Raw genomic sequence first — 20,009 nt, forward strand, 5'->3', positions numbered from 1 at the left:
GATGTGGACATACGTAGCATAGGAGGATATTTCAGCTGCTATATGGTTGGCTGTCTGTACAGTCATGCAAGTTCAATGCTATTAAAGCACTTTAAACTTTAAATCAAAGCATTTTGTTTTTTTCATATAAAATAAAGACATTTTTATTCAGTTTAGAAGTTTTGGGGCTTTTCTTTTGGCTCCTGCGCTGCTGAAATCAGGGCGTCCCTTATTTCTATTTCTGAAAGGTGGCAACCCTAGAGACCTCGGTGACCCCGGGTACCAAGACGTGGGTGGATGGAGGACGGACATGTACCGGTACCTCACTTCACCATACATTTTATTTACCCTCATCTCGGACCGTGCTGTCAGAACATCTTAATCAGATGTAAAAAAAAACCCATTTGAGCTGCAGGTTAAATTCAAGATGCTGCGGTTTAGATGCCATCATGTTAAAGTGCAGCTAAGTAAATGTGCTTTTTCAACGGGATCTTTGGCACATTTCATTTGGAGCCTTTGTTGGCAAAATGTAACAGTGAGGTGTAAATTAGTTACTTTCACGTGTGTTTCACGCAGTCTGAGCAACAACATGGTGCACCAGTTCATGTCTGAAACCTTCGCCAGTTTTGATCCTCCTGCGCGTGAAAAACGTTTTTTCGGTCCTTGCGTGACTGGAGCGTCACCGGGCCGAGTAGGGTTGCCACCTTTCAGAAATAGAAATAAGGGACGCCCTGATTTCAGCAGCGCAGGAGCCAAAAAAAAAGCCCCAAAACTTCTAAACTGAATAAAAATGTGTTTATTTTATATGAAAAAACTAAATGCTTTGATTTAAAGTTTAAAGTGCTTTAATAGCATTGAACTTGCATGACTGTACAGACAGACAACCATATAGCAACTGAAATATCCTCCTATGCTACGTATGTCCACATCAGCCCAGATGTATAATATAACCTACAGGTGAAGAATATGGTGTAAAAGTTAATTTATTTCAATAATTCAACTAGAATATGGTGTAAAAGTTAATTTATTTCAATAATTCAACTAGAATATGGTGTAAAGGTTCATTTATTTCAATAATTCAACTAGAATATGGTGTAAAAGTTAATGAAAATACGGTACAAATCGCGTCCCGTATTAGCTCAATACGGGACGCAACATTTTTTTCTCAAATAAAGGACAATTCCGTATTTTACGGGACGGGTGGCAACCCTAGGGCCGAGGTCGGGCATTCCCTCTCACCCTGGCCGTCCCAGTCGGGCCCTCCGGACCAGGCTCCTGTGAGCGCTGGGCCCCTGGAACTCCGGCTGTTAGCCAGAGCTAATGCTGCCCCTGCTACCTGCTGGGCCCATCAATCCGCCTTTGTTTCCCTTGTGTCACACTGTATTATCCGCACAAAGAGCCCAGCGACTCGCGCCCCCACAGCCCCGCTCTGCCCGGAGCTGGCATTCCCTAACCCCCCCCCGTTTCTCTCCGCCAACACCCAGAGCTGAAATCCCATACACCACTACCCACCCGCACCTCGATCCCCCGCTTCCTCCGGGCTTCCACCAACGGCGCCGCCGCAGCTAGCCGACGTGCGGCTTAAGGTGGCGAAGGCTTGCGGTTGGTATCATTCCTTTCCCTAATTGGAGCCTTTCTATTTATCACCCCTAAAGTGACACAGTATCCTTCCTTGTGTCCGCCGTGCCTCCCTCTGCCTCCCCGTGCGAGAGCGCTCACTAGACCTAGGTTGGGAGAGATCCCCTTTCAGCCTGTTTTCATGACAGAGTCAAAAGGGCGTGTGAATGGGGTGTCCGTGGGAGCTGGACTGTGTGAGGCTCAGACTGGTCTTCATGCACAGTAGGGGTTGAGCAGAGCCCCCCAGCCCTTTTCTATTGCCTGTAATCTCATTTGGCCTCCCTTCTCCTTTTTTATTTGACTGAGGAGCTTGGACTGCTCACACTGCCCATTTCTGCCCAGATTCCTTCCCCTCTGACACACAGGCCAATTCCTTTCCAATCAGCAGCCTCGTCACAACACAGGAACCTCTGCCTTTATCACGGGGGACTGCGAGGCCTTAACTAGGACACCTGCGTCTGTTGTTTCCCACTGTCACATCCTGACGCAGTTAGGTGACACCTGGACGGAAACGCCTGATGGATGTCTGCAGCCTGTCAGCTGAGCTCGGCAGGTTTTATTGATAGAGTTGCTGCAGCGACCTGAGGGGTACACCTAGGGTTGCCACCTTTCAGAAATAGAAATAAGGGACGCCCCGATTTCAGCAGCGCAGGAGCCAAAAAAAAAGCCCCAAAACTTCTAAACTGAATAAAAATGTGTTTATTTTATATGAAAAAACTAAATGCTTTGATTTAAAGTTTAAAGTGCTTTAATAGCATTGAACTTGCATGACTGTACAGACAGACAACCATACTACTGAAATATCCTCCTTTGCTCTGTATGTCCACATCAGCCAAGATGTAATATAGCCTACAGGTGAAAAATATGGTGTAAAAGTTAATTTATTTCAATAATTCAACTAGAATATGGTGTAAAAGTTAACTTATGTCAATAATTCAACTAGAATATGGTGTAAAAGTTAATTTATTTCAATAATTCAACTAGAATATGGTGTAAAAGTTAACTTATTTCAATAATTCAACTAGAATATGGTGTAAAAGTTAATTTATTTCAATAATTCAACTAGAATATGGTGTAAAAGTTAACGTATTTCAATAATTCAACTAGAATATGGTGTAAAAGTTAATTTATTTCAATAATTCAACTAGAATATGGTGTAAAAGTTAATTTATTTCAATAATTCAACTAGAATATGGTGTAAAAGTTAACTTATTTCAATAATTCAACTAGAATATGGTGTAAAAGTTAATTTATTTCAATAATTCAACTAGAATATGGTGTAAAAGTTAACTTATTTCAATAATTCAACTAGAATATGGTGTAAAAGTTAATTTATTTCAATAATTCAACTAGAATATGGTGTAAAAGTTAATTTATTTCAATAATTCAACTAGAATATGGTGTAAAATTTAATGAAAATACGGTACAAATCGTGTCCCGTATTAGTTCAATACGGGACGCAACATTTTGTTCTCAAATAAAGGACAATTCCGTATTTTACGGGACGGATGGCAACCCTAGGTACACCAGGTAGCTAGTTCAACATACCCAGGAGAGAGGGCTCCACAGACACTAAAGGTGCAGTCAGATGCGCTTAAGACCATGATGATCATCATTGAAGCCTTTTTGTTTCAGACTCACATAAAAAAAACACAAATGAGTTAGAAGATTTTAAGAGGAACATGGATGCGGGAATGAAGAAAGAGAGGAATAGCTCCTGAAACACCCGCTACCTTGTAGTAACAGAGGGTCCAAGGAGGAACGGTGGCAGTGTAATCAGGACAGCTTTTCTCTGCTGATATGACGTATCTGTTGAGTGTGAAGAGCTAATGGCAACATACATTTAAGGATTTTAATCTCTCAGTTTTTAATATCTCCAGATTTGACTGATTAAAACGTGAACCCAAGCTTCGCCTTTAGTTGAATACGCTCCGTAAACTGTTGTTTTTTTCTATTATTTCAAAGGCATTTAGAGAGTATAGTAAAATCTCATGCCAATTATGAAATTACAATTATAAAATGCAACGACAAAGCAAAACTCTGGTTTTCTGTTGTCTTGTCAGTTTTACACTTAAAGGTGGAAACAAGTCAAGAAGCACAAAACCCCCCTAAATCAAGCCAAGGTAAATTGTTTCTGCTTAGTCTTCATCGCTCATTTAGTAAATGGAAGATGAAAAGTGAATTTGAAGTGTGTCTATTATCAGACGCACATTGATTTAATAATGTAATTTGGAAGATAACCTCCTGCAGACCAGGTTAGCTTTGCAGCCAAGTTATAAGAGTTGTTTGTAGACTCAACAGAGCTCGCTAATCGCTCGTTGCAGGGCACAACTCATGTCTTTGTAAACAAGGACTGGAAAACACAAATTGGTGTCGACGAATGCAATAATGGAGCTATAGATGGGTGAAAGTGGAATAATGTGGCCGTGCTTGTACATGCAGTCTTTTCTCTTTGCAGCCAGGAAGGGTGTCTATTATTGTAATTGCCCCAGATCATCATCAAATCCTCAGAGAGCAGGCTGTGTGAAGCCTCGGGGAGGAAACTATTAAACACTGCTCTTTGTAACAGCTTGCAATATCCTTAGCTACACAACCTACTTTGTACAGAGTGACGTTGCCTAATGGTGGTTATTTAGATCTCTTTAAGTCATCAGCAGGTCTTAAGACGGATATAACATGCACACAGTTCTATAAGAGGAGGAAAAATGTTAGAATTATGTCAGGCTGAAAAGCTATACCTTTATCCAGCACGGGGCCGAAGATGGCCAGGTTGTCCTTGATGGTGGTGCAGTTCCATCTGCGGCCCCTGAACTGGTGCTGGCATTCCTGGATCCCCAGTTTTACCCCCTCAGCCACGCTGGGCATGATCTCAATGTAGTTGCGACAGAAGCGCAGCTGCTTGGGCACCAGGCCGGGGATGGAACCGCACAGGATGGGCTGGGACCCCAGAGACGAGTACTGCTGCCCCAGGGCCAGGGACCTGCGTCACACAAAACACAGAGGCACTGAAATGTGCAGATCTGCAGAACAAAGTCATTCATGTGTCGGTTAACGAGGCACTGCTGCAAACTTGGGTCTTTACAGGTGTAAAATAAAATATGTCCCACAATCATTTCATCAATGTTTATATATTCAGATATTTGTGGCTGAGAAAAATCAAATGAGCCGTAGTTTTTAACCAGCAGGAGGTTTTCACTTTCTGTACTGCGACGGAGTATTAGGGCCAAACTAAGACAAAATTTTTTGGGAAATTACGAGAATAAAGTCATAATATAATGAGAATAAAGTCGTAAATTTACCAGAATAAAGTCGTAATGTTGCAAGAATAAAGTCGTAATATTAAGAGAATAAAGTCGTAACATTACGAGAATAAAGTCGTAATATTATCGAGAATAAAGTCGTAACATTACGAGAATAAAGTCGTAATATTACGAGAATAAAGTCGTAACATTACGAGAATAAAGTCGTAATATTATCGAGAATAAAGTCGTAATTTATGAGAATAAAGTCGTAATATTATGAAAATAAAGTGGTAATTTATGAGAATAAAGTCGTAATATTATGAAAATAAAGTGGTAATTTATGAGAACTCTAACAGGAAGAGCAGTCTTCTCCCTGTGTTAAAATTAGGAATATTGAGCAGCATCTTGTTATATATATATAATATATTTAATATTACGACTTTATTCTCGTAATATTAAAGGGAACCCTGCATATTAAGACATGTAGGTCTTAAAAGATAAATGTTGGTATCAATTATAACAATGTGATATAAAAAACCTTGTTGATGTCTTCGTTTTTATAAAATTTGAAAATATAATTTAACATGTAGGTCGCCATTGTTTTTTACATTCTGGGTAGTACGTCACACGGTGGCACCTGCTAACCCCCGTCCACTGTTCTGACACCCAGAAACAGATGAAAACACAGCTAAACAGGTGACGGCGCACCAGAAACACAGATCAAAACACAGCTGAACATTAAGGTGACGGCGCACCTACAAAAAAGTAAAATAAAATTAAAAAAAAGTGCAGCCCCATACAGCATGAACTATAAAAACACCATAAAACTCAGATAGACTAACAGACCACACGTTTCAACTAGCAGATAACCGATGCTACAATAAAAACCCCAGCCAGATCTGGCGTCATTAAATTAAATAAAGATGTTCTTGCCTATTTGAAGCGAAGTCTGCGCCTCCCGTTTCGTCAAAGTCCCGGGCCAGTCCCCTCAGCGTCGGGTCTGTCATCACCCAGCACCGAGGCCGGTTTTAGGGGGGAGAGGGGGGGGCTATGCCCACTCAAACGTGCATATTGCCCACCGGCGTCTCCATCCCGGCAGCGGCAGCGAGAGCGGAGAGCGGAGAGCGGAGAGCGGCGAGCGGGTGGCGGAGCGCTGCGGGCTGTAGAGCCCCGGCTACGCAGGCTACGGCGTAGCCTACGCAGGCTACGGCGTAGCCACGCCGTCTACGCCGTAGGCCACGCCGTCTACGCCGTAGGCCACGCCGTCTACGCAGGAGCCTAATGCACTGGTAAGATGCGCACAACATTGATCATTTTTGCAGATCTCCCGTGCATCACAGAACTTTGATCCAGTTTGCCTGAACCGAGACGTCTTATGGGCTCCCTCGTCAGCCTCCACGGCCGGGAGATGCTGCTCAACTATGTTTTAGATACCTGTCCCAGTTAAACTAATGGGACTTATCTTCCCAGAGCCACCGTCGTACGTCATCGCCCCCAGAATACATTGCGCAGGTAAAACATGGCGCCTCCCGCAGGTCAAAATATGTAATAAACATTGTAGATTTTTAAAGCAATTAGATTATTTTATGTGTTTCTAACAACATATTTTAGTATAAGAGAACAATTGTGGCTAATTAGGGACTACATGTCTTAATATGCAGGGTTCCCTTTAAGACTTTATTCTCAAAATATCACGACTTTATTCTCAAAATAATACGACTTTATTCTCGTAATATTATGACTTTATTCTCGTAATTTTACGACTTTATTCTCATTATATTATGACTTTATTCTCGTAATTTTACGACTTTATTCTCGTAATATTATGACTTTAGTCTCGTAATTTTTTTTGTCTTAGTTTGGCCCTAATACTCCGTCGTACTGTACCGCTAATATAGAAAAGAAGAAAAATGGACTGACCAGTCTATCAATATAGAAGGAGGATTTGTTCATCCTTTCTGATCAGACGTCAGAGACCAAGTCAAGGGGGTCACGGAGGTATGTTTACACCAGGTCTGAACAAGGCGTCGCGGGACTGCACCCCTCAGTGGAAGTGCACTAATTGGTTTTAGTTTACACAATTACTGAGTCTCAAAAACAGCTTTTCCAGGAGTTTGATTTGTGTCAACACCTTTTCATCTCTGTTCTTTTCATCATTTTTTTGTTTAGATCCATCTTCTGTGTTAAAATTGTGAATGTCAGTTAATTCAGCTCCGCGAAAACCATTGCACCAGTTGGACCAGTTTTTAATCCAATAAGAGGCTCATCATTTTAAATTTGGATTTCTGCAAACCATAATTCTGTATTTAAAATCACTTCCAATTTCAATAAGCATTCGCATCAATGCAAGTCTTTGTGCAAATGCACAGTGCATGTGGAGGTCTTAAATGTGTTTCAGATCTGACAACTCGTCTTTTTATAGTTTATAGTTTTACAGCTGGAGGATTAGACTTCAACAACATAACGACGCATCCAGAATCCCCAAACGGATGTTTGACTTTAAGAACTTTATCAGCAGTAGTTTTGACCACTGTGGGCCTCTTAGTCTTCAATCAGCAAAAAAGATTCTATTGTTGCACTTTCATGCCATATGATAGTTTAGATTAGTTAGTTTTGAGGCGTTCACTTATCCTCTTCAGGTGCTGGAGCCAAGTCCGTCCCAGAGACCAACGGCACAAACAACCGTGCACGCTCATCTCCCCAGACAACAGAGAGTCAACCCTAGATGCATATTTTGGAGCTGGAGGACTTGGAAAAAAACACTCATGCAGCAACATGTAGACGTTGCGAGCGCTACACAGAAGAGCCAGCCAGGATTCGAGCCGGGAACCGTTTAGCTGGAACGTAACAGTAACCACCACACCGTGACAATCCTCCCCTTCGAGGTGTTCAGATGCTCGCAGGCTGCCTGGAACCCTGGTCACCAACTACTTTCACTCGTAATATTCGATGCATTTATGGCCCCACTCACAGTGTGTAACACACACACACACAGACACACACACACACAAAAGTACTAGAAGAAAACACTGCGCTGTGTTTCATTCTTCATTCAACATCCTTCCAAGTTATGGCACCATGTTTATCACAACTATCACTTTAATAAAAGATTTTGTTAAAGAAGAACGTTTCATTGCATCTACAAACTGTATCTCACATGTTAAGTTCAAGTTGATTCTGAACTGACTGTAACTGTGGATGGAAAGTATGCATGAATGGTTGTCGGTCTCTCTCTGTTTACCCTGCAGTGAGGCGCTGAAGGTGCATCACAGCTCTCACCTGAGCTCACCAGGGAACCGGCGCCCGGCCCCCCCTTGGACAGATTAAAGTATGTGCAGATAGACACCCAGCCAGAGAGTCCAGCTCAGCTTGAACCTACAGTAGCATGATGACCTGCTGGAGCAGCCAAGGGTTGTAAAAAGCCGCCTCCTCTAGTTGTACGATGAGAGCACAAAAAGATCAGATAAATCTCATTGACTGATCTGTTTAGAGGGAACATTATTATGAGATGAAAAAAATCCCTTTTTCCGTGCTTGCGGGCATACACTCAGATAAACCTGGTAGCTAATAAAGCCATGCCTGTGCTGTAGTCAACCACCTGAGGTGCCTACAGACTGAAAGCTCTGACTAATCCTGCCACGTTGCTTCGGTCTGAACGGGAGTCTTTCATGGCAGCGTAGCCTACCGTCACATCGCGGACCCAGATCAGAGTAGACTTGTTCCGCTTCCCTCCTTCTATCTCAACCCAATGGAAGTGTTGCACAAAGCCACAACACCAACTTCTGAAAAGGCCAATCTCATAGAAGATGGGTGTGGATTGTGACGACTGAAAGGGTTAATTGTACCCCTTCCCTTGTGTGATATTTTGACCTAAACATTAAAAAAAGACACAAAGTGACTCCTTTAATGAAGTTTATATAATCTATTTCTTTTCTTTTGAAGGGGCAGAGCAACATTCCCACTTCAGGGCAGGGAAGTAAATGGTTTTTCAGTGTTCCCACTTGTTAGCATGCAGATGTGCTGATTGTCTAGATAGCACACAAGGCCCTGTCTGCTTCGTGCACATGCAGCTGGATGGAAACACCAGCTCGTACAGGTCCAGAACTAATTAGTGGGTTTTCTCTGGAGCTGATCACGTATGCGTCTGATATTGGCTATGCCGGACAACAAAGCTACGTCTGACGCTCTGCGCCTCACCAGAAGGGCTGTGCAGATGTGGCAGAGATTAAATCACCGCACGAGACAGCCAGGATCACGGTGTGATGCCAGAAACCATTGTAGTTTTATGCAGGTGATTTATTTTAATTGCTTTCTCTTTCTCTTGAAATAAAAGAGACAGAAAACGTGTTGGCCATGCCCGTGTTTTAACACGCTTCCAATGACGACAAGCTCCAACAAAAATGCCGAGCTCCTTCCAGAAACTCGTGCGTTTAATTTCAATCATGTCAGAGTTAAGACTTTGCGTCATGAGGAGAGATGTCCATGTGCCTGCACGAGCACATTGTGGGTGGAAACTCTTGATTTGACTGGCTCTTGGGTACGGCATGCAAGACGTCCGGCGGCCGCGCGGCGTCAGCCGTGTTCAGCAGGCACCCGGCACTTGTCGGAGTCTGGGTGGACCGTGCAGAGCTGCAGGCCATGAACGGGTAACGTGGGAACAACTGATCAGATCAGAGCACCACTCTGGATGACCTCAGGACCCCCGCAGGGTGCAACCCAATCATAGCGGGCCCTGACTGACAGATGAGCGCGACGCAGTGCTCCACCTCAGCATGAAAGTCGCGCTATTGAAGTCACAGCAACGCCCCCCCCTCCCACCCCTCCACCCCTCCACCCCAGTCCCCTTTTATATAGGTCCACAGCTACGTATAGTTTCCACCACAACCCCGCCCCCAACCTGATCCGAGGTGAGCTTTGTTCCACCGGGCTCCCTGGTATGCCGGCGTGCCAGTGGAGCTCAGGCTCTGACACACGAGCTAGCGTTGTTTTGCTTTTTCAGCTGGTCTGATGGAATATGATGATCCTATAATCAGCGCCACTTGTCTTTTTGGCATGAGCTTCCCCGACTGACACCGATACTCAACAAAGCATCCTTACGTTTCAGAAGGAAACCCTGCCTCACACTTACTGACGCGCAGTAAACTATTTAAAAATGTAATCTAAATTTCATTTCATTTTTTGAAACGTTATTTGATAGCCCTCATCAACCTCCATCCAGCGCTTTTTCTTGGGTTCACCCAAGCAGAGGCGGCTCATCAGCTCATCTGCCAGCTCCAGTACGTTCAGCTCGCAGTGTTGCTGACTTGAGGTCCTTAATTACACTGTCTGCTAGCTTCGTTACTGCCCATTAATCTCACGGTTATGCGATGGCCCAGAGTGGATGATGCCCTGCAAAGAGCCAACAAGGTGTCAAATGTACCCAACAACATGACACAGTTAAATCAAAGGAACGTCTTGCTTACTCCAGTGAGATATCTACACGGCCAACTTGTGTCCCAGTTTGGGTCCCGTTCAGCTGAGCTTCAGCGCTGGCGTGGCCGCGGAGCTCAGGATTTTTGATGGAAGCGATTAGCCAACCACACGAGACTTTGTGGTGGCCGTTGCATGTTTAAACGACAGGCTGCGGATCTGCCAGCCTATTTGTCTTTGTTGGCAAGGGATATGCCTCACTTGATCCATAAGGGCAGGTGAGATGAAAGGAATATCTTTTTGGCTAGGTGCTAATGAGAGTCTTAACCCTGTGGCTTTATGAGGTGCATTGTGCAAACAGACACACACGCAGACTCCTGCATGTCGACCACGTGTGCCATGCTGATCCCGCCTGCCTTTCCCCCACTTCTCGTAAGCCACGAGCAACGTGTCTCAACTGCATGAAGGAGAAGCAGGCGCAGAGACCTCCAGAGAGGCAGAATGCCGGGGGAATCCGCTGCAGGGTATGAGACGAGCAGCAGAGTAGCAGCAAACTGCTGGGCTTGGCAGGTAGCGTGCCCAGGCACGTCCGGATGGGGCCTCCACTGGCCGCGGGGGTTTACAGCTTGGTTGGGGGTTTTCTCAGCACCTACAATAAGTTGGTGTGAAAATATGATGGGCCCACTGCAAACCGCAGAAATCAAGCAGAGGAAACAAAGGGATTCCACCACACACCTTGCTGAAGAGTGGCGTATCACGCAATGGAGACACTGTCAACAAAAACATTTGACTCTCTTCTTCGCATGCAGTGAGATTACTGCTGCTTGGGCTGAAGAATGAGGTGTGAGGGCTTACGGCTCTGACTCGGTCTGGTCTGATTGTGTGTCTGGGGAAGCTCCACTGAATTAAATTCAATTCAATTCAATTCAATTTTATTTATATAGCGTCTAATACAACAAAAGTTGTCTCTAGACGCTTTCCAGAGACCCAGAACATGACCCCCGAGCAATTGACTGAAACTGAAAGGGTCAGTCGAGGAAATATGTCACAGTGCCTGTTTGTTGGAGGTGTGCATGACAGGAGTCAGTGCGTAGCATCAGAACATGCTACGAGCCGGTGCCGAGCATGTTCTGATGCCCCACCAGAATAGGGTTGCCACCTTTCAGAAATAGAAATAAGGGACGCCCTGATTTCAGCAGCGCAGGAGCCAAAAGAAAAAAAAACCCAAACTTCTAAACTGAATAAAAATTTGTTTATTTTCATATAAAATTTTTATATAAAAAAACAAAATGCTTTGACTTCAAGTTTAAAGTGCTTTAATAGCATTGAACTTGCATGACTGTACAGACAGCCAACCATACTAGCAACTGAAATAGCCTCCTATGCTATGTATGTCAACATCAGCCAAGATGTAATATAGCCTACAGGGGAAGAATATGGTGTAAAAGTTAATTTATTTCAATAATCCAACTAGAATATGGTGTAAAAGTTAATTTATTTCAATAATTCAACTAGAATATGGTGTAAAAGTTAATTTATTTCAATAATTCAACTAGAATATGGTGTAAAAGTTAATGAAAATACGGTACAAATCGCATCCCGTATTAGTTCAATACGGGACGCAACATTTTTTTCTCAAATAAAGGACAATTCCATATTTTACGGGACAGGTGGCAACCCTACACCAGAAGCACTAGGGGATCATGTGAGCTTGTTAAGTCAAAAATAATACTGTGTTTCCTTTTTACCTCAAAGCTGATGGAAGTTTCAGCTGAAACGCTCCCTGAGGTCATGACTCATAGCGGTTTGGTAAAGGTCTTCTGCCCTGACTTCAGAGACCAACATGGCCTCTGCTCACATCAACAAACGGTCAGTTTTGCTCCTTATGAGAATCTGCCTTTATTCATATTTAGTCAGACATGCACATATATCCCTTTGCTCTTCGGCAGCGGACATGTAGCCCCACTGTTAGGATGTGTTTGATGACACGTAGCAACACCGATGCCGAGGCCAGCGCTTAGGCAAGTTCATGTCATACGAATGTACTTCACAACCAAACGCTGTCAACTCAGGTATGACGACATTCCCAGGTCCTACTAATGAGGTCTTACATCTGGTCTCAATGCTTTAGCCTGGTGGTCTACATTAGTTCATGATATAGCAAGTCAGGTGTTAAAGGGTGTGCAGTTTTTCTTTTTTTTAAAAGTGGGATTGTGTTAAGTATGTGTGCATGAGCAGACTCTTACCTGCAGGAAACAGGAAATGGTAATCTCAGTTTGGAGGATCAGAAAGCAAAGAGCAACATTTTAACGATCCAAAAAACAGAGACTTAGGAGATTTAACAGAAGTTACAACAAATATTGTGTATTTTTGTGCCTCATGGATCCAGCATCAGGTAGTTACACAGACTGGGTCTGTGCATAATACCCCGTCTTGAAATATTGACCATGTACTTACCATGGCCGTGAGATGTACTGAGATAAAAAAAAAATTGAAAATGATGAAGTGAATTAAGGAGTCAATTTAACTGTTTTTGAGGTTGGAGTTGTTCTAGATGGTGAAAAGCTCTTTTTTAAATGTCACCCATCATAACACTTTTTTGATTGAAACAGAATTTGACCGAGTGGACGTGAGGTCGGACACTGACATCCCTTTAATGTGAAGACTGTTTCTGCTATTTGCACTGGACTTTTGGCATTAATGCTGATGTCATCTGGCAGATGGACAAAAAAAAGATCAGATCTTTAATACTTGACAATGTATTTTGCATATGTCACTACATTTATACAGCCTCCTCTACAAGTTACTTTACAGCTCATGATTGTGAGATGCTTAGTGTTTGACATCATGATCATTTTATTGTATTGCTGCTGAACATTGTCCTTTTGTTTGACCGAAAACATACTGAAACCAGTTGTGCTGTCAAATGAGAAACAAAAGGCCTTTTGAAAAGAAAAGAAAATCAATTCAATGGTAAAACAACTTTGTGAAGTCCATTTAAATGCTTCCAGTGCTTGGATCATCATCATCATCATCATCATCATCATCATCATCATCATCATCATCATCATCATCATCATCATCATCATCATCATCATCATCATCATCATCATCATCATCATCATCATCATCATCATCATCAACCTAACAATTGCATTGTGATATTAGATAGTTGATCACTATAGAGACTTTATACTACTTTTATGATACTTTAATGAATGGTATTCTCACAGGTGTCCGAGTTTTATTCATTTTGCCTCCCAGGGTGGGTATATTTAGTATCAGAAATTGAAAAACTGGCACCAAAATATCAACATTTAGGTATTATGTTTAAGTGTATACAATACGTTGGCATATATTGCCAAAAATATCAAAATGATTCATTGTTTTTCTTTCCATGGTCAAAATGTGTTTGTTTTTTTTCATCAAAGTGCAGCAACAACATGTCGTCTCTAAGTGCTATCTTTATTTATTTATTTCCATGTGAACATGAACTTCTGCTGATCGTCACATCTGGTTACGTTTGAAAGATATTGGTAACTTGTGAAGCTAGAAAAGGATTTGGAGAAACTGAAAAATGACTTCAAAACATTGGTAGGTGCTTGTTTTTGTCTTTCAACCATACTATATGCAGCTTTTTAGAAACAAAACTAACTTATTATCTGAGAGCTTCCTGTTTCCTGTGTGATGTTTTAATTGGTCACATTTGGAAAAACTGGTATGATAGCTGTAAAACGTTTCTTCATGCAGGAAGAGCTCTGTTAGCCTCAACATGCAGTTCTTGTTAGCATCTTCTTGGCTGTGATAGTAGAAATATCGCCACTGACCCATGTTTAAGATCTTCCTGAAGTCAGCATACATTATACATACAACATATAATATTTTTATTTATTGTATTAGATGGAAGCTACAATTGTTCACCATGTTTATACAATGTTTTAAGGTTGTAGTTTAGTCAGCAGCTGTGTAATTACTAGTTAGAAGTGCCTATAACAATAAAACTAAAAGCAACAAAGCCGAAAATGCAAGAATAAAGCACATTTCACATTGCTCTCTTTTCAGATTCTTCTATGGTTCCTGATTTCTTTTGTTTTGCCCAAATGCAAAATCTGCCTGTGAGAAGTAAGTTCCCTCTGTGATTGAATCACTTGTGGATTCAGTGAGTTGAATTGGTTTTTGTATGCTGTTATTGGGACTCCAGATTGCTGGGAAGAATTTGACCTTCTTTATAATGTTGTTTCAGCGCAAAAAGTTTGGTAGGAATTCATTTAATCACTGTTTTATTTTGAGGTTCTGCCACCACATTTCAGAGAAAGTGAGGTCCTGGACTACGACTGGACCAATGTAACATCTGGGCTATATATTTCTAAATCTGACACCGATCACCTCACTTTCTCTGGGCACTGTGCAAAGATAATGATGAACTTACACTACAACTCTATAGTGTTGTGGAGACATGCATGGACCATATACTAGCATATACTATATCCCACTTTATACCTTGGTTTGGTTGCTCACAACCTAACCACCTTGTGGATGGCAGTTTCTCAAATTAAACCATTTCTTATGACAGTTTTGTGGTTAATCCGTGTTTCAAAAGTGTTATAAAAAAAAGAAAGACAGATGAGAGAGAATTATAAGATAGAAAGATGAGTGGATATATGCAGTGGATATATGCAGTGGATCTATGCAGTGTTCTGAGCTGATGCAGTGCTGATGCTGACACACTCATGCGGTCCTGCTGATGTGACATGAGATGAAATAAAGCATGACCCAATTATTGGCTGAATTTTCTCTGTCGGACAAATATATCATAGTCAGCTCATGGTTGACTGTCTTGCTCCTGTGGCTCCACAAGAAGCCCAAATCATCACCGTTCCCCCACCACATAGTTAGTGTTTGTACTGAGATGCAGTGTTTGATCCCACTGACGTCCAAAAGACCTTGTGGGTTGTTCAGAAGCAACAACCTAAGACGTGATGCTTTCAGAGATAAGAGAAGAGATTTTCTTCCGGGCAACCATTCAAAACCAGAAGTAATTATTCAGTCTTTTTCCTTCTTAATTGTACTTTCTGGAATTTTAAATGTTAAAGTACGAACGTAGGCCTGTAACGTCTGGTAACTCTGAGCTCTGCTTGGTCTGACCTTGCTGGGACTTTTCCTCCAAAGAATATTGGCAGCTGTCTTACAAGTTTTCCACTTGTGAATAATCTTTGTCACTGTTGAATGATGGACTTTCGATTGCCTGGACATGACCTTGTAGCATTACCAGATTGATGAGCAGCAAAAACTGCTCATCTAAGATCTTTGCTGATGACTTTCCTCCTTGGCACTGTGCACACCCCGTCATGCTCCAGATCAGCAAACTGCCAAATGACCTGCTTTTATATCATACTTTATCATATCATACTTTATATCATACTTGCTGATGATCATCCTCACAAGTCCATTTGATTGTAGGCACATGTCTACTACTTAACCTCCCCATCCCTATAAAAACAGTAATGCTATACTCAGTTTTGTGTTTTGGTTTCGTTTTTCTTTATAAAATAATAACAATCCAAGTCCTGAATTGAAGCTTAAGTGGAACTAAGAAAAGGGTTCAGTTCCTCGATCGACCGCTGGATGCAAAAAAGAGTCCCAAAGTTAAAATGACTAACTTTGCTGCAGACATGAACATATTTACAGCTAGATTTCACAAACATGAGAATTGCACTGGGGTGAATGTTCTTGTGCCACATAAGAAATTGATTCGATTGGTGGCCGGCTTAGCCAATGGCAAGCTTGAGTCTTCACTTTTTCTTCTTAGCCCTGTGTTGACTTCTGAGCTGTAGACAAATACTTTTGAAGTGCATAGTCATTGATATTAGCCTACAAAGAAATGCATTTTGCACAAACAGCATCTTGACTGGCTGTGAGCTGCTCTGCCGTGGCTTGGCCGGAGCAACAGCGGATCATTTCCAGACGCTTCCAGGTAGAAGTCTGCCAGGACCTGCAGAATTCTGCTCGTCTTCATTTCAGCTCAGGTAGCTTGATTTGATTAGGACGAATATAAAGTCATATTAAGTAGTATTGTAAGTTATCATAAGCTAGGCCTGCCAAGCTAATATAGCTAACTAGCGGTATGCTAACTGAAATAAGGTGGCTGGTAAAGTTCCAGCTGGCTTCAGGGCCTGCTCGCTCTGGACATTATGGTGCTGTGCAGTACAAGGAAGGAGGTTCCAAAAGCACCTTCAGAAAACTGATGGGAATAAGGAGCCGCAGCTTCCGGGAGAGTTGCGCCGCAGAGGCGGGCCGGAGGGCCGGAGGAACCGCCGTCGCGTCGAGTACCGATGAGGACTGAAGCCTGAATTATGGTTCTGCGTTAAATCGACGCAGAGCCTCGCCGTAGGGTACGGGCCCTGCGTTGGTGTAACGCGGAACCATAAATCAGCCTTGAGTGGCAGCCAACGCGTGTCCATGCGCACCATTCTTTGATTCCACCCCTTCTAAGGGGGTTTTGGCATTTAAAAGTTCAAAAGTCTCATCCTTTATCAGCTGGGGTTGCTTAATATTGTCCCTGCATACTACAGGCTGGGGGTGGACCTGTCAGCGGGGCCAATGGGGGACAGCAGCAGTGATGAGCAAAGGGAGAAATTAAAATGGGGTAATGGAATAAAACGCTAAAGGGGTCAGAATAATATCACCATTATTTAGAGTTGTAAGCAAATTCTTGGATTCTTCATTTCTTTGCAATCCTTTTGAAAATAATTTTGTACTTTGAATTTTGTACTTTGTACTTTGTACTTTGTACTTTTTACTTTTGTACTTAGGTAAATTTTACACCATGTACTTTTGGTACTTTATTATATTTAAGTTGTTGTACTTTTATACTTTTACTTAAGTAATGTTCTTAATGGGTACTTTTTACTTTTACTTAAGTAATTTTCAAGCAGAAAATTTGTACTTTTATTTAAGTACAATATTTTTGTACTTTTTCCACCTCTGGTGATGTCACTTGGGGTTGTCCAGTTCTTCTTACATAGTCTATGTCTAATCACTCATGTCTTGCTATTTATCCATCACTGAGTTTACCTCTGCTCAAGACATGGTGAGGGTCCAGTGGCATTTTTATCGTTGTGATGCATTGACTCACAATAGTTATGAATTTTGGAACTGAGAGTCTTATTCACGTCTTATTCGCTATCTGTTCAACAGGGAAAGTATGAATTAATGTATGTTAATATACTCCTGCCTTATGGAGGCGCACCGTAGGGGTTGTATTTTAAGATTCATTAGTCATTTCAACAGTGTTATATTAAAAGTAAAAACATAAACAATACAACTGCCATAACAAGCTATTCTGGAATGAAAAGGCCCAGAAACTACAAGGATGTGATTATTGCTGAACACTCCTCTCAAACGCCAACCCACTCGTTCAGCCACACAGCATCTTCTCTAGATCTGACTCTCGCTGAAATCTGTATCATGGGTTTTCCGAGGGTACAGGCTGCTGAAGACACAACGTTGAGCGATGACCTGCACTTGGGTGGCTTGGTTTCCTCCACTTAGGCCACTTTCAAGCTCGGTACTACGACTTGAATGAATCCTTTCTTTTTTCATTTCAAAAGAACTTCATGCAAATAAGTCAGTTCATGAATCTGAATGACGTTTAAAACGTTTAAAGACATGCTAAGTAGATCTAGATGCTAGATGCTTGTAGGCATTTTAGATTTGAGCCCTCCTGTCCTGTAAAGAGGAAGACGCCGCTAGCCTGGCCAGCTTTGGTTTCAAGAAATTGCTCTCTTGTGGAATCGATCTGGTACCCCTCCCATTCACATCCAATTCCTCTGGTACAGAATGTACCAAACCAACCGGAGCGGGGAGGGGGCGGGCTTTATGTCCAAACGGCCAAGATGACTGCAGAATTGCTTATAACGCCTTGAGTCAACAGGTGTTTTCTACAAAACTGGCAACAATCATTCACCATCAATGACTATGCACTTTCTACTCTTGGATGTTCTGTTGTGAGGAAAAGAAGAGTTCACCGATCTACGAGGCTTCCAGAACATCCAGGAGACAATTAGAGGACATCTTACAGTGAAAGGGCTTTTATACTTGTTTGAAGAAAAAAACAAGATTTTGTTTCGGCTGCAAATGAAGCTGATTCTGATCAGGAGAGGATTACGAGCAGTCAGCAGGAAGACGATAGATCCCGATGGAGTGGATGTGCGTTTCACACTAGAATCTGAGTCTTATGCCACGGACTGAAGTTGCCATTTATGGCGCTTTTCCACTAGTACCTACTCAGCCCGACTCGACTCGCCTCGCCCCGGTTTTGCGTTTCTCCACTAGGGGTCGAGGTGGGTGGAGGCGTGCAGAGTAGATACTTTTTCTGTATCTATTCTGTTGAGGTTCTAAGCGGCTGAGCCGGCCTGCATCCGACGTCGTCACACTGCACGACACCGATTGGTTGGGGGGCGGGGCCGTCAACGTCTGAGTCAGGAGGCGGAAATCAGCAAAAGAGCGACTCGCGGCTTCTTTTTCATTTTATTCAACAGGCAATGGCAGCAAAAGTCTGTTTGGTGATCCAACTCTGAGGTGCAGATGTTCCTAAACCTGGTGGCTGAGGAGAGAATTAAAAAGGGATCTAGACGGGCGATAAGGAACGACCAGATCTACCAGGAGCTCTGTCACTTCATAGCTGCTCGCGGCTCCAGCTGACTTTTCAGCAGCGCAGAGACAAACAAAATTTAAAAAAAAAGGCGTTGCCGCTTGAAGCTTCTTTCATTCTCATTTTTTAATTTGATATTGAACACAAGCCACAGACCCAGCAGCACATACATCATCTCCTCCAGGTTCTACATCTTTAGTGTTGTTGTCTTCTTCATTTAGATCACACAATCAAATACGTCACAACAGCTTCGCTCCAACCCTCCTACTTCTGATCTAGGTATCGAAAAGAAACGAGGGCGAGGCGAGTCGAGTCAGGCTGAGTAGGTACTAGTGTAAAAGTGCCATTATTTGCATATTTGGTGACTGTTTGTCAGCGGTCACCTGACAAGCTACAAGCATTCAGGGAACAAGATGGTTTCCATAAGTGTCTGCTCACCCCCCGTGCTGCCCCATCACATGATGTGTGCTGGTTCTCGGGTTGAACTGCTTTCATGCCACCGTGCTGTCGTGCTGTCGTGCCGTTGTGCTGTCTGTGTCCTCTTTGCTCAAAGTTTGCAGCCGCGAAACGCAAAACCGCTCACTTTTACTGCGTCATGAGACACGACTGTGGGGGATTTCTTTCCTTTGAAATTGTGAATTATTTTCCGTCTTTAAATCTGCAGCTCACAGAGCTTTGAAAGGCTTCAGCCTTGACAGTGGCATCAGGTTTGATCAAATGTTGTGGCTTTCATTGTATTTGCTCACAGCAACCATGATGACGGCTGCCACTTGCTCGGAGCCATGTCTGAATAAGTTAACTTAATGCGGTGAAGATATAATAATAATAGTGCTGGCTTATGCTGAGTTTGTGCCTGAAGCTCTTAAGACTTTAGTGAGTTCCTCTGCGAGATCCTGCTTCCTGAAAGACCTCTGCAGTAGCAGACTGCAAAGACGGTGTTTGCGTTAAACTCTAATTAACCTCCGATTTACCTCTATATGTTGACGCCTCGGCTCGGTTTGGCAGATTCGCCTGCAGCGTGTCATGCTGCAAAAATGAGGCTCTTGCAGAGAAGTAGGAGACTATGTGCCATCAGGATCTCAGGAATTAATCCCACAGCGAAATCCATA

The 20,009-nt window shown here is 42.7% G+C and overlaps 1 protein-coding gene across 1 annotated transcript in view; it reads right to left on the minus strand.

Annotated features, from left to right (window-relative positions):
• The window catches only part of wnt3 (wingless-type MMTV integration site family, member 3), a 36,257-nt gene that overhangs the window by 10,395 nt on the left and 5,853 nt on the right, over window positions 1–20,009 (minus strand). The window contains exon 2 of the mRNA XM_061707640.1: window positions 4,335–4,576. Within this exon, the coding sequence (XP_061563624.1) occupies window positions 4,335–4,576 (242 nt within the window). The remainder of the gene's footprint in view (window positions 1–4,334; window positions 4,577–20,009) is intronic.

The sequence above is a fragment of the Cololabis saira genome, chromosome 19, assembly GCF_033807715.1.
Source record: "Cololabis saira isolate AMF1-May2022 chromosome 19, fColSai1.1, whole genome shotgun sequence".
Taxonomy (NCBI): domain Eukaryota; kingdom Metazoa; phylum Chordata; class Actinopteri; order Beloniformes; family Belonidae; genus Cololabis; species Cololabis saira.